Genomic DNA, 26,529 nt, shown 5'->3' on the forward strand with positions numbered 1-26,529 from the left:
TAGGATTTGCCTGCACTGATTGTTAACCTGTGGCATGTTATCAGTTTTTTCTTTTGTAATAAACTGTGAAATACTAATTTAGAACATTTGATGATCAAAGCATCTCAGCTGATAACACATTGATTAAAAAAAACTATTCAGAATTGAGCAAAACAATCTGTCATTAAATGTAATACTTAGATCAAAAATGGATTATATCAGCCATCCTTTAATCTTCAATCTATTGTCAGGCAAATTGCAGATATTTAACCATTGTGGGGATGTGTGTTTGTTTCCACATTACTTTCCAAGCGATTCACTGGAGATTTAGTATGTGGAGGTCGGTGATTGTGCCTCTAAATACCATAATGCAAGAACAATGAAAGTGCTATTCCTTGGCCAGTGTTGATTTAGTAGGATAATCAGTAAAATTACACTGCGGTATTTTTTTACAAGAATTTTCAAGAATGAAGTCACAGACCGCTAGCTGTCAGTCCCAGATTAATACCTTCTAAACTATTAAACACAACAGTCCAAAACTAGACCTAAACAGGTGCATTACTACACCCAAACTAACCACATAAATACAATACTGTGTATGCATGTATGTAATTTATATACATACACTTCAGCCATGCATTCATATTTCTGTTTCTTGACTGTACGTATCTTCTGTGCTCATATTGCCAGTTTAGCGATAATGATTTAAAAGTTGCAATTTTCATACTGGTGGCGAATTATCTCTGTGCAGAGGAAGTTTAGGGTCCGTACTGTGATCCTCGTGTGGGAGGGAGAACACAGTCCTGTGCCTCGGGGGGGGGGGAGAGAAAGACACAAACCACTCAAGAGGCATCTAATGAGCGAGCACACTTCAGCTTCCCTGACAGAATCACTCTGACAGCCCTCTGAAGCCCTGACAGAAGACTACACTCATTCGGGTTGTTACTACTCCTACTTTCCAACTAAATTACAGAAGTGTGCGTTGACTTTTCTCTGGAACCGCAGCCGTTCCCTTGGCACTTTGCGAGGAACTGTTCTTTATTTACAGTGTTGAAGTGAAGTGCACAATGCGGCCCATCTGTCAACACCTCCGGCTTCTCAATTAAATCAGTAACAAACTTGTCAGGAAAAGAGGGGATTTCATCCATTAACCATATTTTCTCCCAGCCTGTAAGTGGAGCTCACTGACACGTATTCAGTTCCTGTAAAATAACAGGATCTGAGATGTTTCATGCTCCCTGATGGGACTTGTATCCACGAACCACCACAACGAGTCCATGGTTTCATATTGTCAGGGAGGTGAGAATAGGGGATTAGTGGACATCCCCTGATGCTTTTAGTAACCGAGACTCTCATCTTTTACATGACAAATGGAGAGCTGTGTTGTCCCTGAAATCTGAAGCCATCATCTCCCAAATATGATCAAAATAGTGATTCCCCAAATTAGATTTGAGACTATATGATTGATGATGATGAATATCTGCAGCTGGAAGCTGGAAGATCTAATTGGAGAACTAAACAGCGTATTAAAAACAAAAACCTCTCAGATTCATTATGACTTTTGTTGGTTCAGACTTCAATTCAATTCAAAATCGTGTTGTAAAGAAGAAATCCTTACATTGCATTTCTTAAATCACATCATGGAGCAATAAAGGAATATCAGATTCGCAGAGCCCCAGGTGAGATCCCAGCTCACGATTTTTACACAGGATTGCAGTATTTCCAGTAATGACCTTTTACTTGATGGAGATGAAGTAGATGCAGTGCCTGAATTTGCTTTTGCTGTGGCGTCTTGTTTTTGCAATCAGCAGAGCTTGAAAAGCGTTTAATTGTCCAAAAACAAGACACGTGGAAATGAAACTTCACCTCACAGCATGATACACATCTTCACTGTTTTTGATGAACAACGTGGCCGAGTCTTACGTCATTACAATGTGCATGGAGCCCAGAACAACACAGGTAATAAGTGCGGTTAAACCCTTTTCCCACCTTAACCTTGAGCTCAGCTATAATATAACGACAGCTCGCGTGGATGAATACCTCCATCAACAGAGTAAATGAATACAAGCAAGCTGTCTCTTCATGTCTGTCCTGTTTACTCCATCATGATTTTGGCGTTACTGTGGCTGGCAATGCGTACAAAAGCCTCACTTGTTCAGCTACATCTTTACAAACGAGCAGGGGCTGAAATGCACTTTGAATCCCAGGGAGAATTCACTTCATACCTTGTAAAGTCAAACCCTGACATGACCGGGCTTTAAAGACAAACACTTCGACACGAAACAAAATGGAAAGCAAAAACACGTATAACGTTTTTTCTGATGAAATCGTGACTCTGAATGACTGCAGACTGATGCCACTCCTTGTAGTAAAATTAAAGGGAGTTTTAAATAATTTATCTGAGATTCCACTGGGGTAACACATATATTCGATGTTCAGGACTTTGACATCAGTACACGGTACTGAGTGATTGCCAGTCTGGGAACAGGCCTGGACAACCAGGGGAACAAGAAACAAGTCCAGATGGGAATATAACTAACCATGAAGAGGTTCTTGTACAGTGATCAATCATTGTGATTGATACCTGACGTAGTCCAAGAAAAGAAAGACACACCTGAACAGCATCTTGGAAACTTTCCCAGACACGGCAGCTGCATCGCTGGTGACTCTGGAGGGAAATCTGAAGCACTGTCACTGCGGCTGCATGTGCGGTGATTGAGTGACAACTGGGCCGCAGAAAAACAAAAGAATATTAAACAGGTCGGCTAATTCTCTTCTCAACCCAATCCGACTTCTCATTAGCATGAATTACGTGGGCGCAGGGCTTGAACATTAGAGACACAATCCCCGTGTGCGGAGTTATCAATTCATCTTCCGATGCTCTGGCGGTTGATGAAAGCAGAAAAGGCGTGGAGTTGAAGCTGCCGTACGGGACTCTGTTAACGACAGCACAGGAGCCACGAGCTCATTAACGGACGGAGAAGCGGCATGGAAAGGTGAAAAGCAAGGATTATATCGCTAATGACTGAGTGGAAAATAATTGGCAGATAATTGGGAATCAAAGGTGCTAACACTATCCTGGTAAAATGAGTCTCCCACCCCCCCCACCACCACAGCAGGAGTTCAGTCTCTCTGATGGCAAGAAAGTGGGCAGGAATTATCCAAACCTCAGTCCTTTCTTCTCTGTATTTGCACAGCAGGTGCCTAACGGCTGCTGCAGATTTTCACTTACCTCCAGTCTTCACTGCAGAGACACGGGTTTTGAAGAGTCTTTTTCTGCAACACTAAACAAAATGAGCAGCTTGGGGTCTCTAGTTGGTGGTGTGTGGGGAAGGAGGGGGCTTTCCATGAGCCTCTCAGTTCAGACACCACAGGAAAACTGGGCCGGGACCCCAAACTCCTCTCCCACCATGAGATTAAAGCCCCTCTTCAATCGCACTAGTGCTGCTGTGACAGCATGGTGACATATCAAAACGAATAAAATTCCTGCTGTTTTGTTTCTTGAAATGTGTATATTTTGACAGCTGTAAGTCTTCTAATGAACAACAAAATAAATTAATAATAATACGTTTCCTTTCCTCTCTCCTTGAATGCAGAAGAACCACTTGTGTCAAGAAACACGACTGCTACATCATTTAGAAATATATTTTCTATTGAAAAAGCTTTTCACAAAAGCTGGTCAATGGTGCATTTATAAAACAGGGATTTCTTTTTTTTTTAGACATCAACAATCATGTCAGTCAACATAAAAGAGAAACAGACACAGGCAGCAAATATGAAAAAATAATAATATATATACGGAATAAGAAATGGTAGCTTCCACAGGGTGTATACTGGCAGAGTATTCCCACCAGGGTTTCTAGTACATTCTATATACAGTGTACAGTACAACTTAACAACATACATCATATCCAGAATATACAGTAAATGATCGGTCAGAATATAGAATCGCTTTTAGAATACAATGGGCAACACAGGTAATCAATGCATGTGTACAAGATAGGTTTCATCTTTTCAAAATCATAATTCGGCACAGCCCTCAAATAAAGGATAACAGAGCGATGTTTAATGTATTGAATGAACACACAAAACAGATTGTGTTGAATGAGTGCCGAGATGTGATCCGCACCCACCGGTGTTTTCATGTCGAGGGCTTTCGTGACACGAGTTCCATGAGGGATAATTGTAGCGCCTATTGTTACAATGATATTTTTCTTTAGTGCATGTATTGTGTTTTATTTTTGTCGCAGTGTTATTGTATTCACTGAACCGAGACTTGAATGTGTCATTAGCAAGCGAGCCCGGGCTGATACAGAGAATTATAATCTCCCACAAAATAATACATTCAAATACAACAGTGTGAACGATTAAACAAAAATAAACAGACAAATGTCACATTATAGGATAAGGGACCCATATTATATACTTATGTAATAGTAAGTAATAATGGTACACTGAATTAAAATGTATGATTGTTTTGCTGCATGTTCATGTAATCCAGCCAATCAGAAGCGTTCTGGTCAATATTTCAATAACAATGATCCTAATACTTTTAATAATGGATTTATAATTGGTTAATCTCTTAATCCATTCAAACATGAAGTGAGTGCCTTATCTATCAATCAAGATAGAGAGATATCAGTAATAGTTCTTCATCCAGCACACAACATTAGGAACTGATGCATGGGAATGAATGTGAAATTAATCTAAGAGTAAGATGCTCATTTCTAAACATCTGTATGGATCTCTTCTGTGGAAAATTGGGAGAACCAGCTGTGGCAATCTTATTGTACGAAATATTATCTTAAGAAAGCATCCACCGGTGAGTCAAAGTCAAATACACAGTATTTAATTTGCAATCCCCATCTGCATCAGCAATGATGTCTGCCACCTATGATTGATAATGTGGAGTTGATAAAGATAAAGAAATTGTGTAACAGAGTGTTGCCAAATGATGCTTGATAAAAAAAAAACACACACACAAAACAAAAAACAGACAAGTAAATCAAAAATACAATAAAATGAAGACATTTAGGTTTCCCACAAATATCCCCTGATGTTGTGAATATTGTAGGTGTTAGCTACACAAGGAGAGATGATAAACTTGCTGAATGCAAGAGTCACAGCTCACCGTGTACAGTACAGTGTGTAATTGTGCAAAGGCAGCAGCTTACAGATGTCCACCGGCAGGCAGGAGGAGTGCAGAAGTGTCTGAGAAAAGCACACTGAGGATTTGCACACATGCAGCCACTTAATTGAATTCCTGTACAGTTATTATCTCTGTTGTCTCTTGTGCTTGTGTGTTTGTTAGTTTTCCGGTGGGAAGATCACTTGAGTAATAAGGGTTCTGTCACTCATAGGTGCTGGTGCCTTTGCCAGGGCCGGCTTTACTCTGCCTGGGCGGGGGGGGGGGACACCTGAATTGTGCAGTCAGTGTGGTGGCAGCGGGGGGGACCCACACGGGTGATAAACGAGTCCGGGGCGGAGATACACACTGCAATCAACACTCCGGGTTATCAATGATCTCAACACAGCCCAGGCAGTCAGAGAGCTGCGGCTGTGCTTTACATGGCTGTATCTGCTACTCACAGCGGTATAGACTTACATATATGTATTATTATAATAATAATGAGATTTGGGGGGAACTCTGCACAATAACATCATCATTTGACAGCAACTGCAGACTGTCTATGGCAGACGTGCTCTGGAAATGTGACGCACGTGGTAAAGGAATCAACACATATCAGCTTAACCATGTAACACACTTGACAATTGATGGTATAAACATGTCATTTATTCATTTGTACTTCCTCTATAAAGTGCGAGACAATATTTTGGACAGCGGGGCTAAAAGATTCTGTTTGTGTCCTTGCGATTGACATTATTTTTATACAAATTCATGACACTCTTCAATGGCCTGAGAGTTGTTTAGATCTTATGATTAATTGATTCCAGGATATTGTGATTAATTTCATCTTCATAACAAGCTAGAATGCACAAGTTTAATAGTCAGAATTTGATTAATTAGAATAAAATGTATGTCCTTTATTGTGCCAGGGAACTCACTGCCTCGCCTCAAAGCTACAGAAAGTGGACATTTAGACAGATCAGTATATTTAAATAAATTTTATGAAATTACTTACATGAACATGACGGGGAAAAGGAGTATATACATATGTTATCTAACGTTTCCAATAAAATAAAGGCTTTGTTTTATACAGATTCAATAAAACGTTAACAGAAACCAAATCTCACAGATTGTGCGCTGTATATAATGACTTTCATTTCAGTGCATCCTTTCTGCAGTAACTCAGACTGCTCTATTACAGCAGAGATTACAAAAGAGCTGCGTGTGATTTTATACACTGAGATGTTTATCTGGTAAACTATCTAGTCCATCAGTGTCGGGCCAAGGTGGCTGCGGCAAAAACTTAAAACAAAACAACAACAACAATGAAACAAAGTAATGGAAACCTTCAATCATTTTGCCTGATTATTGACGTGATAAAAAGGCCTTGTTTTCCAAATAAAGTCAGATCTGTGAACATTTAACATCATATGAACTACAGCGCTAATCACATCATATATGTATAAAGTACAAAAATATTCATTCTCTATTTATTGTCTTCAACTAGGATATATTTTATATATATCGATTCATGTGCAAAGAAAGTACGCAGGTTTGAGGAGAGTGGGGACGAACATGTGACTCTCCAAAAACCTCTCTGAGAACAACACCTTGGTCCCAGTGCTGCGCCTAATTAACCAATTAGCATCACCTCTTTGGGTTCAGATCCTTTGTCGTCTATTCACTTTGTCAGATAGACACAAGAAAGTCCACACCAGATGCCAGTTGCATTAAAACAACTTAAGATCACTTTACCCATAGCCGAATATATGGCTATATTTAATATATATAACTCATGGATACTCAAGGTGTTTTGTGCAGCTCGCCCTGGGAGCTTTTCTGTGGAGAAGAGTGATTATTGAGCCCCAGGACAGCAGGAAAACATGAGCTCAGCCAGTAATGAGAATCTGTAAGACTGCACAGCCAAGGGGAAAAAAGAAAAGAAAAAAAAACAGCAACAGGCAGCCAGCGGTCTTCTGGAAACAGGGCGAGGGCACAGCTCCTGGCACGGGAGAGGAGAAACTGCGAGGAGCTGTCTTGAGCCGGAGGAAAAACAATATATCAAACCAACACAGGACCTGTTATTAATTAACTACCATATAGGAGGACAATTAATCAATACGAATACCTCAGAGTGAAGATTAGGGAATGGAAAAGTGTTGCGAGTCTGCAAGTCGGTGTCGGCTCCCTCCTGTGTCTGTGGGGATGCCCTTCGGTCTGGCGGGTGACAAGGGCAGCGCAGTGAGGGTGGGGGGGGGCAGCGTAGCTTAAGGATGGAAAAGACAGCGTGCGAAGACAGCGCCATGGACCGATACTGCCCCATGCTTCTACACCTCGACAAATTGTGCTCCACGGTGTAAGGAAACAAAACAAGAGCCACAAAATAAAAGGGTTTGAAAGCAAACGTTGAAACGGAGAGATGGGAGGGATTATATTTCCCTCTTCGGTTAGCGGTCGCTATTTGAATCCAGCAAAATGTTTGTGTTCTTGGGAAATACAGTATATGATCACAATCCCAACCGAAGTCTCTTTTAGTGATATTGAACAGTTTATTATTGATGGTTGGAATGAATAAACTTTTTCCTAAAAAAAATGAAAGCTACTTAAAATGCAATTTACTTTTTTCAAATCAAGTGTTTCTAAACTATAAATTGGAAAAGTGAAAATCATGGGTGTGCTAAAAGTCGAGTCCACTAATGCAACCAGTACCAGAATAACATCCATTCAATCAGATCATTGTGCAGAATATAACTGGAGACCTTTGCAGGTTTGTCAGTAAACACGGAAGGGATATTCGCAACATTGAGCTGTTTTTGTCCAATTTAGTTTCTAATTGACCGCCATAATTATTGCTTGTGCTCACCTTTTATGTTTCTGTGGCAAACTTGACAAACAGTGAAATCAAAATCAAAGACATATCCTATAAGTCTGATGTACTTTTCAGAATCGTCATCATTTTATTTTTAAAAAATACAATACTATTTCTCTGAAGTGCAAAATTTATGAGAATCATAAATATCCATAAATAAAAAAATAAGAAAGTCAAGCTACTGTTGTATATATTCTGGTGTGGTAGATAGCTATTTCTTTTCTTCTTCTTTTTGTATTCTGCATGAATCAAATCTAAGTGGCAGAAGAATGGGATCTTGATATGAACACAGCAAAACAACACGATTTGCAGAGGAAAACACAGTGTTTGACTGTGTGACACCACAGTCACCATCTGTAACAAGTCTCACAGAGTTGCCTTCGGTTTGTCTACTGTGCCGTTTGCTTTGCCCTGTCCGCTGGTGACACAGACACTACATGCACTACTGCGCTTACAGCACAAGCCATGAGGAGATTAATAGACCGCAACGAGTGGAGGAAAAGAAAGACAGAACTCAAACAAAACAAAAGAAGGGGGAAATTAATAAACAGATAGCGACGTTGAAGCTGAAACAAGTGAAAAATGCACAAGACCCACAGGCTTAAGTTAGGCACCGAGGAACATTACCGTCTCATCTTAGAAACACACAGTATCGTTTGTCACCTTAGGATTTTTGTTTGACGCTTTTGGCTCAGTTTCGATGAAGAGCGCAGCAGTCCGCAGGCCGACACACCCTTTGGTATTTGAAGAGCAGCCGTCCTGGTGGAGGACAACGCTCAGCCCTTGGCAGCCGGGGACCAGCCGCTTCAGAAACGCCACCTTTCAACACGGAGCTCTTTCTCTAAAACACTCCACTTCAAACGGCATCTCCATGAGCACTCTCTCTCTCTCTCTCTCAGTGGGATTGTCACGGCTAAGAAAGACTGTACACGAAACGGTGGTGTCCAGTCAGCTGGTTCAGTGTCTGACGCGAGGCATTGGAGTGTTTTGTGTTTTCCACGGAGAGAGAAGTGCGCAAGTGCGTTTTTGCTCTTCTGTCCGACGCTGGCGTCTTCTCGTATCGCGCTGGTGTCCGTCGCTCAGGCGTACGTCTCTCTGGACTTCAGCGCCTCCAGCTCCTTGTCCTCCGTCTGCCGGCCGTTGAGCTGCTCGCTGTTGCAGTCATGGTGGTACAGGTAGACGGGCACCTCGGTGATGGACGTGGCTGTGTACGAGGTGGAGCGCATGGAGCAGTGCTCCCGCCGCCGCTGGCCCCACTGGGCCTTGTACTGCATCCACTGCCTCTTGAGCGCCGCCTGCACCTAAAGCACCAAACAGAGCTCATTACTTACACACAGAACAAGGCTGTGCGTTTTACTCTTTACTCTGGCCTGTGAATATCAGATGTACTGCAAGACTCGGGCTCGGTGTCTGAGGGATCGGTTGAACAGGTCGGTCCGGTGGCAGCAGGACATGTAAAGTATCTGGGAGGGCTGTGCATGTTTTAAACGAAGGTGCCCTTAGGAAAAGCACTGAAGCTACGCCGGCCAGTGCTCAGCGGCTCTTACTGTGTCCTTGTCCTCTCTGAAAAAGCCTACACACACTCCATTGTAATGCATTTAAATTACTTGACATGCTTAGTGGGGAATGATTGTGTTCACGTATGCGACTTTTGGAGGAACCAGCCGATCGCTGAAGAAGGGATCAATTAGCCCAGCATGGCTGCGCTCTGTGTCAGCGCTTTACTGGCACGCCATTGACAATGGGGTACAAAAACGGAGAACATTTTTTTCATGTTGTGCCGAACAAACAATTAAGCAGAACAAACATATTCTCACAAAACTGATTACTTCTGTCAATGCACCTTTTATCCCACAGATACTTAATCTGTCCCGCAGACACATCCAGCTTGTTTACAGCATGCCTCAGTACTGATTGGAAGCGACTGCTCATGCATGAGCTAATAATTGACCTATTTCTTCTGCACTGAGTAATTTCCTATCTATTAAACATACATATCAAAGACCCTTTAAAGCTCCTCATTCACTGGTTTCATTCCTAAGTCCTGGAACCGCTTGCTGCCTCTTCCACAGATGCTATTTTTAGTCGCTGCATTGTACTAAATTTTTCATGCATAGCTGATGTACTTTTTTTCTAAATATAATTAATTTAAGCATTGTTACTATACTTATATTCAGCCTCCAGTCCCGAAACTCTGTCCCTCCCTCTCTCTCTCTCTCTCTCTCTCTCTCACACACACACACACACACATAAAAAACAACAATGGCCTAGAATTGCTGTGTGTTGGAATGAGTGTGTTGGTCATAAAATGTGTTTTTCAAACGTTTAGTTTGTGCATCCCTTGAAAAACAATCTCTGATCAGAGACAGTATAATTGAGGCAGGTGGATACATCAGTTCAGTTCTTTGAAACCATCATTGTGTCTGTATCCCCCCCGCCCCCACCCCGTCTGGATAAAATGCTCAGTGTAGCTAAAAGAAAGCACTAAAGACTGTGAGCTTTTCCATTGTCAGTTCATGTTATCTTTCTATTTCTACTTGTATAACTCACAATAGCATTAATGACTAACACTTCAACAGCTTCTTTAAACTATTAGACTAAAAATTACAACACAATAATTCACACGAGAGTTCAAATGTGGGGCTTTAATCATCATTCATTTAAACTCTCGGCTAATTCAACCTTAATAAAATCTTCCTTCTATTAATAAAAGCAAGACTATAAACCAAATAGTATTTCAGCTCTTTAAAATTGACCCAAGGACAACTGGGATGAGCTGGTTTAGACCAGAAAACAATCACAACAATAATGAGCTTGTTTGTGACATGCTCTACTGGCTGATAGTGTCACCAAACATTCATCCATGCAGATGTGATTTTCTCTCCTCGATTGTTACCTTGAGATTCAATCTTAACAGTTGTCAATGGTGTGCAAATAAGCACTGTCACTGATGGAAGGCATGAACGACCAGAACCATCTGTCTATACCTCACAATGTGGCTAGACTGTTGTATGGAGGAAAACGATTCACCATATTAGATTTAAATTAAATAAACGGACTGTGGTGCGTTCCTGAGCCCTGGTGGGAGGAGCTAACTCGTGGCTCATCTCAGCAGGCTTTTCTCACCGAGGATCTCCATGGCTTGAGCAGGCCAATCGGTCCCCAGCTGAGCTCAAGTGTCATGAGACCTGGACTTGCCCCGGAAGTGTTTATCTAGTGTTTTTCTAGATTTCATTACCATTTTAAAACGTTCATCATTCTTGGCTAATCGCGATGGCCGAAACTATTCCTATTTTGCCTCTAAGCTGGGCCCATGTACTGTTGCAAATCACAGGACACAAAAACTGGAATGAGAAAAAGGGAAATTCAGAAGTCTTACCTCCCCGTTGAAAAAGCAAAATATCGTCGACACCAACAATCCCTGGAGAATGAAAAACGAAACGCGTGGCTTCAGTATTAAACACCAGGCTTGTCAGGCTCAGCTTTAACAAGTTTTTTTTGGGGGGGGGGTTAGATCCTTACCAGATAATGCATTAATACGTTCATAACGTAATCGTATATTTCTCCAGCCAGTCTGTTTTCAGGTCTCCAGGGAACGACCACAAATTGAATTCCCAGCAAAGGGACGAGGATCAGCGTGGCTCGCACAGCCTTCATGTACATGTTGGACTCGGCTCGATGGGTGTCCCTCAGCTTCGTGACCAACACCCGGACAATGTTGAGCAGGAAGAACAAGTTTACCTGAAAAACATAAATGGGATCAGAATATAAATAGGAATAGGAATATCACCCAAGAAAAGACGTGAAGCCGCGATGAGAGAGAAGGTTCAACTTTTTCAAGCAAGTGTGATTATAAAGAATTTTCTTCTGGAAGATTGAAAAAAACTTACTATTAACGCTGCCATGATGGGTCCGTGAACAATGTAGAGCAGTTGTGTTTCCACGCTCATCCAGCAGCTGCCAAAACCAACAAATCAATCAATAATTGGACTTTGAAAAAGGAATCGCATTCGAAATGTAAATGCAACTTGTCCGTACTCACTTGTCATCAAAGTATTTTGTTCTCGCCACAGCGTAGATGGACGCCGGCACCAGAGGGAATCCTGTGAATGTTAACAGCAGGGTTTAGTTTCAAGAGAAGAAACACAAATCTCTATAAAGTGTTCAGGTTCGACACAAACAACATCCAGTCTGATCGACTGGCGAGACAATTTAGGATGAGAATTAGATGCCCTAACTTAACCTAAAATAGACTTTCACATGCGTGCAGCAAATACTTTCTTGAGATGGATTTAAATAACTTAAATACATAATTCACTTTCAAATGTATCCGTCAGGATTAAAAGCAGAAAAGCTCCATTGCCCTTCATGCATCGCTCTCTACGAGTACACAGGCATACAGCGGTACATCTACACAACATCATAGGAGGCCATTATTTTTGCCAGGAGGGATGGGAACTGGTACTGCTTGACATCCAGGTTGGGAAACACAGTGCATTAACATTCATATTTGTCTCATCCTATTACTAATTACCCACTGTCTGTCCAGCTCTAAGCTTTTGGACTGAAGTGTTACAAATATAAGGAATTGAACTGCGCCTGTCTTTCTTACATGATCTGATCATCAATCTTATCCTGGAGAGGAATTATAAGACCCACCTCACTTCACACGTTGACTCTGTCCCTGCAGGAAATATGGAGTGTGTTGAGCTTTTAATAAGTCGCTCATTCAGGTGAGTGAGGGTTTTACTACACTTTGTGATGTTGTGGCCCCATCTACTTAACTCTCCATTTTGTTCTTGTGAAAAAGCACATTTCGCACTAAAGATTGAGGGAGTCTCTTCTCCTAAACAGTAGAACGAATGCCAGCTTAGTTGACGTTGACGGAGGACCAGACAATGACCTCGACTACTGTTGTGTCTTGGTGTTGATGACACAACTCATATTTACTACGGACAATAACAGCTAGGGAGATATGAGCCATTTTGAATGCCTTGCAGGTAACTTACCCCACCCTAGGAGATAGTACCAGTGCAGATGCTGCTCCTCTGCAAACACCGCCACCACAATCAGGGTGTGCAGGTAAATCCCTTCGCACAGCATCCAGAAATAGTTACAGCCCATCATGTACTGCTGGAAAAAGTGCAGAACCTTGCAGCCCACCTGGAAAAGACAACGCAGGGCAACTGAGCAGACTGCGGTAAAAATGCCTTCTGTGTGTTCCACTGTGTTGGAGCTTGTATTGTGGCAACGCTACAACGCTAAGATCACGCTGTCCTTCTGCTTCTTACTAGGAAATACACTTTAATAAAGATGGGCGATACATCATGGTTTTCTTTTTCTTTTTCGCTTTTGTCAATGAAGGCAGTTATGGCACATAGAGTCAATTTTACAGACTGGGATGTTTTTGGGCCAATATTAAAAATATCAATAAAGTACAGCAGTTCCCAAGAAAAAATATGATATCTATACATTTTCTGAAATGGCAGTTAAAATGTCAACAGTCCTGCACTCCCTCTTGCGCTCCTCCTCCCATTTCTGCAGACCCAGTTGTAAGAGATGAACCCTGACAAGTGTGTGGTCTGCAAAATAATTTCAAAAGCCTCTCCGGGTCGACACCGTAAAGACCACGATAGAGCCGGTCTCCCTGCGCACAAGATATTTGAGCCTTGTTTAAACGCAAGGTCATTAATGAAATGACACGGCCATAAACAAGATGCATTTTTCAAAGCCCGGTGGAGGTTTGTGGTGTGTGGAAGGGGACAAATGAGCGATGGATGACTGGCCTCGGTTTGATCGGTTCTGTTTGTTCACCTCGGCTGCCAAAAGTGAAGCCCCCATGAGAGGGTTGAGTGTGGGAAACGAACCCAGCGAATGCTTTCTGAGGAAACTAGTCCCGTACACTGTGCACCAGTGGGCATGCATCTGGTCTTTGTACAAGTGTGTTTGTTTGTTTATTGTATGGGGGAACGTTCTGTTCTGTCTATTTGGATGATATCAAACAATTAATCTCAATTAATCCACAATAGCATCTGATGCCGAGAATGGACACTGTGAAGCACGTACGCTGCTTTTCCTGTTGTTTCCCCTTTCCAGTATCACCAAGGGTGTTTAATACTCTTATACGCCAATACGACACCCATATATCTGAACCTCTCTCGGCCAAACACACCATGAAGATAAAACAACCCCCTGGAGTCAATGCCACATGTCGTTAAACTCGCCATTGGTTGTAACGTTAGTTCTGTGCTGCACTCTGGACACACGGTCAAGTAAATAGTCTTTTAATTACACCGACAGCCACCGCTTGGGAACAGCAGTGCCATCAAGAGCACAGGGGAAGAAAAGTCTTAGCAAAACAAACAACAGCAGTAAAGCTGTTTAATTATAGTAACCAACTGTTCAGCATTAGGATGAGCCAATGTCTTTCAGTTGGTGAACAACAGCTGGATAGGAAGATATGTTTCTGCTTGTGTGCAATGAAGATCTGCCCATAAAAAGTGTGGAGAATTACACTAATACTACAAAACTGAAGAATCCATGAATGTTTACAGGACTTGAAGGAACACTTTATGCAAGATTACCTTGGTGGATTACCTTGGTACAAGTCCATTGGAAAGCAACACAATACCAAAGACTGATCTTAAAATTGGAAGCTGTATGTATTCAGGGTAATGTAAGTAGGTGGATTATGAACAGGTTGATGTATAGGAAGCAGAGGGTGTCGATTAGAGGAGTTGCTTCTAACTGGAGTGAGGTTGTTAGTGGAGTTCCACAGGGATCAGTACTAGGGCCTTTGCTTTTTCTGATCTATATTAATGATCCGAAACTTGTCAAATTTGGCTCAGCAGATACAATCTTGGCAGCACAGGTTTTTCAAAGAAACTTGGATAATATTTGGTTGTGGTCTGGCAGATGAAATTCAATGTGGACAAGTTCAAGGTATTACATGCAGGTAATAAAAATGTCCTCTATAATTACACTATGGGAGGAATAGAACTGGATCAAGTAAAGCATGAGAAAGACTCAGGAGTCCATGTTGACTCCTCACTTTCTCCATCCAAACAATGTGGGGAAGCAATAAAAAAGGCAAACAGGATGTTAGGGTACATTGTCAAAAGTGTAGAATTGAGAACAAGGGCAGTGATGTTCAGACTGTACAATGCACTAGTTAGAGCTCATCTGGATACTGTGTGCAGTTCTGGGCTCCACACTTCAAGAAAGATATCGCTGCTCTAGAGGCAGTTCAGAGGAGAGCAACCAGACTTATTCCAGGTCTGAAGGGAATGTCCTACTGAGAGACTGAGGAACTGAACCTTTTCACCCTGGAACAGAGGAGACTACGTGGGGACTTGATCCAAGTCTTCAAAATCATGAAGGGCATCAACCACATCAAACCAGAGGAGCTTTTCCAGATCAGCAGGGACACACACACCCGGAGACAAAAATGGAAATTGGGCTTCAAGACATTCAAGACAGAAAACAGGAGACACTTCTTCACACAGAGAGGCGTCACAATCTGAACAAACTCCCCAGCGATGTGGTTGAAGAAACAATTTGGGAAAATTCAAAAATAGACTGGATAGGATCCTTGAATCACTTAGTTATTAATGGACACCAAACGAGCAAGATGGGGCGAATGGCCTCCTATCATTTATACACTTTCTTATGTTCATAATAATATGATAAATCCGCAATAAAACCACGTCAAAAGTGAAAACCGATTCATCATAAGGGGCAGGAAATGACACCGCATGTGCGCCAAAAATTAGGTGCTTCTGGATTCAACTCTACTCATAGTACCAGACATCCCTGACTCGATCCGTGACAAACTGCTAAAATCAATTCTGCCAGCTCCAGTTGAAGCCGCCAAGTATGTATTGTAAGACACCCCTGCAGGCGGCTGATAATGTCCTCCCACACCGACCCCAGCACCCTAGTGCTGACCCCAGAGTCCTGACTGACAGACCCTGAGCATCTCAGACGTCCACTGCGCATCAAATCAGTGACACTTCTGGTTAGCTTGGAATTGGGACTCTTAAGTGCCAACTGTGACACATTAAGCTGTTCAGCTGTAATACCTTGGAGTCCCAAATATTACACCTTAGTTCTAAAGAGAGAGAGAGAGAGAGAGAGAGAGAGAGACAGAGAGACAAAGATCACCTTCCTTTTCTAAAAGTTAGGGACTGTTTCAATCCATCAGTTACTCTGTGATTAATAACTAATAATAATAATAATAATAATAATAATAATAATAATAATAATAATAATAATAATAATAATAATAATAATAATTAATAACTATGGATGACAAAAGCTGCGCTGAGTTTCAGATACAAAGGAGGAGTACGACCACATGCTGGCTTTCGATAGGCTTGTGTTGCTCCCTGTGGTTATACAGAGGAAATGGCAGGTGGAAAAAAGCATGTTTCAGCGTCGGGGTAAACACTTTATCATGTAATAATCCTATTTAAAAAAGGCCAAGTGACCTGATATAAATTCCGAATGCTGTGCCCTAAAAGCGGATTTGCTCACCATGCACAGCCACGCTAAATTACTAAGGCAACGGTCCGCATTAATGAAAGCATCCCCGCTTTCCTCAGTGTAGTTTGTAGCATTATAGTTTGGTTTGTAATTTTTTGTTCCTGGTTTGGCAGACAATACCGGGAGTGGGGCCACGGCGCGTACATTGCCAAAGACAAACTGGCATGAGCAGGAGGATGATTGTTTGAAGAGCTAATGTATCTGTCTTGGAAAAAGCAGAACACATTACAGTACATAAAAATACAGAAGCTTCTGAAATGCATATATATATATATATATATATATATATATATATATATATATATATATATATAAAACCACATCATCTTTATGTAAAGATACATCTATATGATAAAATCAGAAGCTTTGCTGGTGTGGCCCGGAAAATAGATGATGTGCATCGAAACAAGTGGAATATCTTATATATATATATATCTATATCTATATCTATATCAATATTTTGTGATTTTGAAGGCTACTGCTCACACCTGAGCTAATTTAGGATTGGTATTACAAGGGGGATGGACACTTATCCAGCCAAGCTATTTCAGTTTTATTTTGAACACATTTTCTACAAATGTCTAGAATAACTTTTTCACTTGGAAGTTGTGGAGAAGGTAAAAAATGTCTTTATGCATTTTAGTTCTGGGCTATAAGGCTATATATTCCCAGAGTCCTTTTGTCCTAAGGAATAATATATTACTATTTCCAAATCTAATTTATCTAAAATTGCCTATTTTATAATAGCAGGGGAGAAATTAGAATATTACAGAGATAAAGATGACTTCAGCAGTATAAGGAAAAAGCAGATCACTGTGAGCCTTCAAGGGATGCTTAAATACAGAGATATTAACTAGCATTACAAATTGAGATGACATACACGGCTAATTTCATATCACACCAATCTGCAGCTCCACTGTTCATGGGTCATTTCCCTCCCCTGTCCAGGACCCACAGCAGGGTTTTACTGCAGTGCCTGTGCTACACTTCGCACAAATCCACAGGGACGGAGCTCGGTTACTGGGAACACCGACGATGTACCACCATTTTGAGGATCAATCTATAATCTGGTCTGTTCTGCAAGTTATTGACCGATCAGTTCTGGAGGTCAACAAAATTCTCGTCAAAATTCTCATCGTGGATTAGGTTACGCATCTCAGAAGATCCATAACACGACACGGCGTAGGTTGTTTGTTTGTTTGTTTGAACTATCACAGATTTGTGAAGCGATACGATTCATTTTGCATTTCACTTTCAAATTGTTAAGTCATGTAATATACAAAAAAGTGCGACGTTTGTCTTTCCTATCTTAATCCACTTCCCAGATTAAAGCATAACTCTGCCCAGCAAATGTCTCTTCATTCTCATTCTCTTCGGTACGTTAAACACACCAATTCCCTCTCCCATTTGGCGAGAGTTAAATATGCTTTGATGGATGTTCCTGATAAAGGAGAAGTGAAGACTCTTTCTGGAGTTTGAATCCTAAAACTGGGGATCATGGTGGGGGAGCTGGGGAGGATTTAGACTTTCTATTTGTGTATATAACTTAAATATATATATAGTCACCTTTGGGAAATTGTGACATTTCTCTGGGACTCTCATATCTCTCTGAACTCCACATCCCACACACATTCACCTTCCTTTTTTAAACCTCTTCTTTAAACAATATATTTTTTTAAATTCTAACTATAGTACCTTAATCTATATCTGTATCTCTATCTTACTTTGAAAAATGTCCTGGAGTTATCTTATTTAAATAAGTACTAAAACTGTCAAGTCAACCAGCCCAAGGGAAAGTGTGTCGAATGAGAATAACTCCAAAGAAAACATTGAGACACAGTAACATGGCAGACAGATTTATGCCTCGGTATTTAAGCCTTTGACTCGATTCAAAGGAACCCAGATCTGCAGTCGGTGAACCCAACTCAGGGCTGTCTGTCATGTCTGCCAAGGAAAATGGGTTTCCAGAATGGGTTTAAAAATGTAAAATAAATGAGAGGAAAAATGCAAATACTGTAATGAATACTGTTTTTTGAGAAACTGAAGGCGAAGAGTGTGTATATTATATTAACAGATACTATGTTCCACATTAAATGATTATAAGCCTGTGTGAGATAAACTGTTGAAAACATAGACAATACAAAACAAACCGAACACCCAATTAAATCTCAATCTCTTTACCTATAATGGATTTAAACTAAAATGTGAAAACGAAGGAAATAATACATGTATTCACCAGATAAAATCTACGGATCTTCCCTCGTACAGATTTTTATACATCCCAGGGTGGGTTACAATACAGAAGGCATTTTCCTAGTTCAGTTCCAGACCGGACGGAGATTAAGCTGGAGGGTTAAAGGGCACGGGGAATAAGCAGGAAAGCTTTCCACGTGTACAGAACGGCTGAATCACGACCACGCCACCAAGCACTGCGTTCAAGAGCTGTAAGAACAGGCGCACAACACCTGCCAGGGCTTCAGTCACCACCGACAGATGGGCAAGACGGTTGTGCGGGGGGTGATGATGTGAAACACTGCCCTGAACTGTAAATAACCCTGGATGAGGGCGTCTGCCAAGATCAGTAAAAAAAATAATGTAACCATCAACAGACAGCTCTTGGTGTCTGCGGAGGATATGCAGGCCAGCGAATCTGATGTTCTGCTTGGGACAAACAACTCCGTAGTTCCTGGTCAGAAGCCCAGTGTGTCATCTTTATATTTTTGATAAAACAGGTTGAAGTTTATGTGGAACGTCAGCAAGTATCTCAGGTAACACAACTACAACTGAGAACTAAAACAGTGTGCTAGTGGAGACGGTAAATGAGACGGTAAATATTGTGCATTCCCTTGAATCCCAATAACAAATCCTAGACTCCCAAACACATTGACTGGACCTCCTAGTCACTCAGACACAAGATTGTACACAAATAGAAATGGTGTGCGCTTGTACTTGGTAATAAACATTGCTGGGGGGGAAGATGTGAATAATGAAAGAAAAAGAAAATACATGGACCGGGGGCAAAATATGAAACATTCTCTATTTCATGTCATCAGCACAAGCCTGCTCCCGGGAGGCCGAGGGAGAAGGTGAATATTTTGTATTTGTACATAGCAATAGTGTTTAAGTCACACTTTTTATAAATGCTCTTTTGCTACTAACATCTATAAAGGAAGGCAGTGGCTTTTAATGGGCGGCCAATGGAGCAGACGGTTTCCAACGTACTCACAGGAATGGACTGCAGGAGTGAGGGTTTGCTGGTGACGCTGATGAGGTTTACAATCGTAAACACGGAGTTAAACAAGTATGAGCAGAACAGGTTCTTGTGGAGGGTTATCCTTTGGCAGCTGAGGCTCCTGGAACAAAATAACACAGTTGTTTTTACACTGACATTATGCACTTGGCAGTACAGACAAAAACATGTACATATGCCTCAGATATGCTCAATGTTAATCATTATTTGATCTTGCTGGCACCTTAATATACATAGATGACATGATAACACAGCTTTCTATTGTCATTGGCAAACGGATAATTACTTAATAACAATTAAATATCCGAGTCTGATGATCACTACATTTTCAAAACGAAGAAAAACCAACAACCCAGTTATATACATTACAGGGTGTAAATGTTTCAATGAAAAGTAAATGTTTTATTCCATTTGTCCCAATTCCTGTACTTAATTTGATTGCTGGCAGAATGAGTTGGGATGCTTGTCAACTTTACGAGTTTTAAAATAAAGTGTTTGTGCTGCATTAATAAACTAGTTTAGAACATAATTAAACAAACAAATGAAACCCTAAAGAACCGCGTCATTCTATATAAAAACAATCATGTCTGTGATGCCTAAACCAAATATCATAATTGTCTGGCTTTTATCAACTTAATTTGATTCTCATACAATACGTGCAATCTTGAAGACCTACCAAAATTAAGAGCATTACATTCACTGCCAGCTCTGAACTCCTGATTGACAGACCCATAGACACAAGAAAAGGGGTTACTTATTGGAGACAAATTCAAAACTTAAAAACTAACATTAAATGGACAGAACTAAAAACTAGGAAGGAAAAAAAGAGTATCAAACAAAATGAAAATATCTGGACGTCCCTGCCAGCATCACATGACCTGGAGAGCCAATCAGCCCGTGAGAGACAAGGTTTTGATTGCTGGGAGAGAGCTGAACTCTTATTCACGAAGGCTGTTACAAAGAACCTCATCTCAGCTCCATTTCTCAAACACCTGTGCAGGTAACGTGTCTCGATCACGTCCTCTGTCCTCAACGCACTCAGAGAATCGGGACATTCCTCTCTGACGTCCGTGGCTCAGTGTAACAGTCATAAAGACAGGGAAACGACAGCCATTCACAGTCAAACCCAACATCTGGAAGGAATAGCCGATAACATTGAGACTTTGATGTTTAAAAGAGATCAGACCATAAATACCACCCAGCTACTCATGAAACACGGTCCGCTTGACATTCGGCTCTTTCAGTTTTTGACCTGAATGTTTTTATAAGTCAGCTTGGTGCTTTTTCACAGGCTCCCCCGATGTTATGGGGATATAACATATCATGTATGAAGCAGACTGTAATTCCATAATCCTTTCCATAGAGAAATAATATACAAAAACTACACTTTATCATTTGGGTTTGTGTGCTGAAAGGCAAGATAACTGTACCTGCACACAAAGACCTGGATAACGAGCAGATAAATATAAAAATATGTGGCTGATTAAAGTGGGCTAAAACCACTACTCTAACTACTAAAGCATCAACATCTGGCGACTGCATTTCTCTGTCAAATTGTCCTCTAAGTGTTTAACATCCAAGAAAGACAATGTTATCACTTTAGATCAGATCATTTAGACCGGGTCACCTGGGGCAGCTTCTCTTATCAGGAAATTATGTGTGATCTGTAAACATTTCTTCCTTGCTACTAAAACAAGCTGTATTGTGGCTTTGTTATACATTATAATGGTGCTGAATTGGCAGGAAATTCTGAGCAGTACAAACATACCAGTTTATGCTTCTGAAAATCCTATATATACCTACAAAGCCTATTTATTTTCCAAAACAATAATGATTAATTATTTTCTTTCTTTCTTTTCAACAGAACAAAAACGTACAAGGTCTCACCGGGAAATAACAATATAAATAGATATATTAGTTGTAGGCTACATGTTTATCTTGTTTAAAAGGTTTTTTGATTTTCTTTTAATAAATAAATACCTGCAAATGCTTTCAGAGAACAGAACATTATGCTTCACATGGCATTATTTTCATTAGCTTTATGATTTTAGAAAATAAGATTTAAAAACCAATCCCCTCAGATGAAATCGCAACCAATTAGCTTTGAAGTGCACCTTGTCGTTTGTTTATCAGATGAAAAGCAAGAAGACCGACGCATAACCTCTGCTGTGGTTTAAAAGGACTTCCTAACGGTGTCGTGCGTCGAGAAATACAAAGCTGAGATGAAAGAAGCAAAAAACAGTGTGTGGTTCAAACAACAAAAGACAAACCCTGAGACAAAATAGGATAATTAACATCTGAGCTGCCGTGTGCATTGGGGCAGGATTTGGACTTGCGTTTGGGTGTACAGGACAGAAGCGAAGAAATTTTCCATTTAAATCCTCAAAAGTAAAAAGGTTGGATAAGCCAGGCCAGTGTCCTACGGGAACACAAGGGATTGTAGCAGCACGGCTTATTAAAACACGTTCCCTTGCTTCGACTCCTTAATCCAGGCCCTACACACATCCTTTATGCAAGTCTTTCCAGTTTTTCCACATTTCTCTTCCAATTATCGCCAAGTGCCAGGGGGACTGATTTGGCATGCACTGCGCACCCATAAACGCTGTCATTGTGCGCGCTGTATCTCTGACCTGTTCGCCCACTATAGGCCCATGTGACGTGGCAGAGCCTGACTCATTAAGCATCTATTTCTGCTATAAACTGCGAACGTGACTCTGACATACTGAGAGGAGGAAGAGCCAGAGGAAGCTGTATTAGTCTGTTTGTTTTATTGAACAGATTAACATTTTGAATTCCAACAAATACGGTACAAATATAATGACAGGTCTCCCATTATAATTAATTGGGGACAGAGTTGTTGATGCAGTAAAATACACTGACCTTATGTGTCAGATAAATGTAAAAGAAATCAGAATCATGGTGGAACACAGACATGCTGTGGATTGTTTTACACGGTGTCGATCCCAAAGGTGCAGCTATTGGTGAGGATCCAAACCCTTGCCATCTGGAGGGCTTTCTCACCAGAAGGATAATTATTTATGTGTTTTATACATGATGTGGTCTTTACTAAACCCTTTACATGGTAAATTAACCTTTCAGGATGTTTGGGACGCAACATCACCAGTCCTGTGTCCAAACAGGGAATACACACACACATCCACTATATATAAAAACATAAGAAAGTGTCAATCGAGAGGCCATTCGCCCCATAGTGGTCGTTGGGTGTCCAGTCTATTTTTGAATTTTCCCAAATTGTCTCTTCAACCACATCACTGGGGAGTTTGTTCAGATTGTGACGCCTCTCTGTGTGGAGAAGTGTCTCCTGTTCCTGATATCATGTGTATCCTATAGCCATGCAAATGTGTCCATAAGACTATCATTATTCCATGTCCCTACAGATTAACATTTGTCACCCGAATATATGCAAATCATCTTGGTACTGATGTCACAACTTATTCACCACAACGGTTAACTTCCCATCTTTGTTATTTATCATCCATTACTGCAGAAATTGAATCCATACAGAGCGAGAGTATTTACTCTTCTGATGCGCTGAGGCTTAAATAACTAGGATTTAAATAATGAGCCATGTCCTCAAATGCAAATAACAAATTATACAATCAACCTTTATTAAATCAATCGTCTTATTTTATTTTTCTAGATTCCAAAGGAGTCGACGGCTGCCATGCCATTTTATGCATAATCGCGTTCCCTGTGACATTTGCCATTTCAAACATGCTATAGAATAACACACACTTACTTGAAATAAAAGAATATCACCAGGGAGATCAACAGTGACACTATTGACAAAGTATGACCCACAATCGCCATGTAGTACAGGATTTGTGCCATCTGTGGAAACAAACAGGGAAATGTTACATTCAATTCTTCTCTGAAATTGCAATCATGTATTTATTCAAAACAGCGCTGCGGGGGCTATAGGGCTGAACCCACGTGCTGGACGGAGGTCACTCTTGGGGGCAATGTCAACAGGATTTGTTTCTGTGAGTTGTGTTGTTGTTTTACCCTAGATTTGCTCTTAAAATGTAACAGTGAGGAATCTCCATCTCTTTCCACATTCTGCCACATGCGCAGACAAGCCAATTAATCTACCTCCATGCAGAGCCTCGTCAGCGAAGAGGGAACGCAATGACATTAAGACTGAGACACGGTACTGAGCCCATGCACTTGGCCAACTGTTGCCAGATAAAACCCAGCTTCTAAATAAACACAGGCAATTTGCTACACAATATAAAGTACAAGATGCTCTGCAGTCTTAAGCACAAGTCAAATTGCTTTTGACCTTTCTGCTGAGAACGCTGGCAGGGGCGGCTGATGAGGAATCTGCTCTCTCACACTGTGGATGTTTTTAATTCGCAGTCTTGACCCTGACTCTCCGGCAGATTAATGCCAGCTAGTCTATTTTACAAGTGTGGGCTTCTTGATTACTTTGGCCACAGCGTGTGACGCAGGAAGTGCTTCAGTAAGGCTGGATTAACCTCGAACTCAGAAATGCAGAAATTGAGGAGTAAGAAACAGCATTCGCGGTCTTACTTCAGGTCTAGTCTCTTCCCCTGATCCTCACGCATACTTTTCTCCGGGAAAATTCATTCCCATCATGCAGTCACCAAACAAGCGGTTCCCTTTCTGCCCATGTTGTTGTGCTGCTGAATCACCGCTGCCCCCAGTCATGACATCACGGTCAATCTGTCACAGTTTGACAGAGCAAGATGGGATGGACCACTCCCCAGTACAGCTTCATGAGATCAATATGGTGAACAGTACACCCATTCATATCTTCCTAAACTACTGGCAATTCACACCTTCACAATGATCCCCCAACCACCACCACCACCACCTCCCTCCTGTGTAGTATTGGGTTGGTTCTTAAATCGCGACAGTGAGGCTCTCAGATTCATGAGATTGCCCACCTCATGGTCCGTTCCTACGCACAAACAAATTAAATCTCCTTAGAAGTTCTGTCAAAGAGTAGACGGGTCCTCTCAGTCAGAAAACGCCCAGTAACTTCCAAATGTGTTTGTTCCGGACCTCCCTCACACTACAGCGCACTATAAGATTGGTACACTCCCAAGGTGCAGGGGATCGCATCGACGCACTCTGGCTTTGTGTCGCTGGAGTTAAAGCTGCGCTTGACAGACCAGACGCTGAACCCCATGGCAATTGCCGCTCGATACAATTGCACAGAAACTCCTACCTTTGCTTTGCCCTCTGTGTGCGCTATACACAACGTGTAGTTAGACCAGGTCCTGTTGTTATCGGGGTGTCGGAACCAGTGCCCGGCTTCATCGCAGTATTTCGTGGCCTTTTCTGGAAATATGAACACAATGTCCAAGTTCATACGATTCCCTACATTTCTTTCGGAAATTCCCAGCATAACCAGTGGGAGGTGAGAATGTGTCTCTTCTGTTCCATTTATTTGTATTTCAGTTACACAAAAGAATGTACATTTGGCGTTTAATCAGCCCGAGATGTCAAATATTGAAACTATCTAAATGATCATAGAGATATACTGTTTAATTACCTGTGTGATATCAGTTTCAGTGTTAATTCAATTGTTTAATCTTTTTAATGAAGCCAGGAAACTTAGGTTATCCAGAATTGACAGAGAACAACACAGACATACAAACATCTTCCTGTCTCGTCTTATTAAAGTAAATGAAGATCATAGTGACTTAAGAGGTGACTTACGAATTGTGTGAGGGTGTGGAAACCTTGTCTTTCAACATGCATTAAACATGAAAAGACTAGTAAAAAAGTAGTCTCACCAGTGGAGTCAAAGTCTATAAAATATGGCGGGCAGTTCTGGGAGGTGTAGGTCCCCGCGGGGGTGTCGCCCCAACACAGCCACCCGTCCCAGGTGCGATTGCAGTATGGTCCTGGAGGGGAATTGAGAAAAGTCCACATTGTTTTCTAGTTCTCAGGATGATTGAGTCAAAGTCACGGTGATAAAGGTCCATGTCAAATTGTGCCCAGTTGTCAATTTTTCACAGGCGCAGGAACACAGATTTTGTTTATTCAGCACATCTGATGTGTGAGCATTATGTCTTGCCCTTATGATTTCAACAGCTGCATAATTTTTCATTAACTGCTCACACCGCACGCAGCTTGCAAACCAGTCTCTCCTCTAAAGCAACATCACACAAAGTCAGTCTACACAAAAACCTCACGTTACAACAATAGTCGTTACCTGTTTTGTTGTAGGGCGGATCTCGATACATTTTCTCGAAGCATTTGTACTGAGCGTCAATGATTTTCTGCCTTTCTTCATCTTTTTGGTTGACTACCGGAGTGACAACCATCTCTATCATAGGTTCTGTGTACGTCTCTGTGGTACAGCTTGGCGTTGTCCTCTGCAATGAGAGAAGTAGTCAGTCTCCCACGAGGAGGACCCGAGACACACATCCACGCTCAGACAGGGAGACGAATCCAGCGGCTGCACCTTCTGCCCTTGAAGAGCAAAATAAGTGAATTCACTGAAACGATAGCATCACATATCGACACGTGTTGCTTCAGCTGTTTCAAAACAGTGGTGCAGGAGTGGGGGGCATTGTTCACCTCCTGAGGATCTCTTAATCTTAGGAGTCAGATACAATCATTTTCATGTAAGCTTGTGTAAGATTGTTTGGCTGGCGTGGCATGGGAGGTGGGGGGTTTCACGTAGGCCACGATCAGCCTTCCCCACCTCACCCCAAATCAAGACCTCCGACAAACGTTGGCCTCCTGGAAACCCTTGTTATA

At 41.4% G+C, this 26,529-nt stretch overlaps 1 protein-coding gene across 1 annotated transcript in view; it reads right to left on the bottom strand.

Moving 5' to 3' along the window:
* Positions 1–3,471: 3,471 nt before the first annotated feature.
* The window catches only part of calcr (calcitonin receptor), a 54,825-nt gene continuing 31,767 nt past the window's right edge, over positions 3,472–26,529 (bottom strand). The window contains exons 6-16 of the mRNA XM_066715478.1: positions 25,979–26,141; positions 25,557–25,667; positions 24,986–25,098; positions 23,531–23,622; positions 19,747–19,873; positions 12,986–13,139; positions 12,019–12,079; positions 11,867–11,933; positions 11,499–11,717; positions 11,356–11,397; positions 3,472–9,277 (exon numbers count right to left, since the gene is read on the bottom strand). Coding sequence (XP_066571575.1) covers positions 9,056–9,277; positions 11,356–11,397; positions 11,499–11,717; positions 11,867–11,933; positions 12,019–12,079; positions 12,986–13,139; positions 19,747–19,873; positions 23,531–23,622; positions 24,986–25,098; positions 25,557–25,667; positions 25,979–26,141 — 1,371 coding nt within the window. The 3' untranslated portion in view covers positions 3,472–9,055. The remainder of the gene's footprint in view (positions 9,278–11,355; positions 11,398–11,498; positions 11,718–11,866; positions 11,934–12,018; positions 12,080–12,985; positions 13,140–19,746; positions 19,874–23,530; positions 23,623–24,985; positions 25,099–25,556; positions 25,668–25,978; positions 26,142–26,529) is intronic.

The sequence above is a fragment of the Amia ocellicauda genome, chromosome 10 (assembly GCF_036373705.1).
Source record: "Amia ocellicauda isolate fAmiCal2 chromosome 10, fAmiCal2.hap1, whole genome shotgun sequence".
Taxonomy (NCBI): domain Eukaryota; kingdom Metazoa; phylum Chordata; class Actinopteri; order Amiiformes; family Amiidae; genus Amia; species Amia ocellicauda.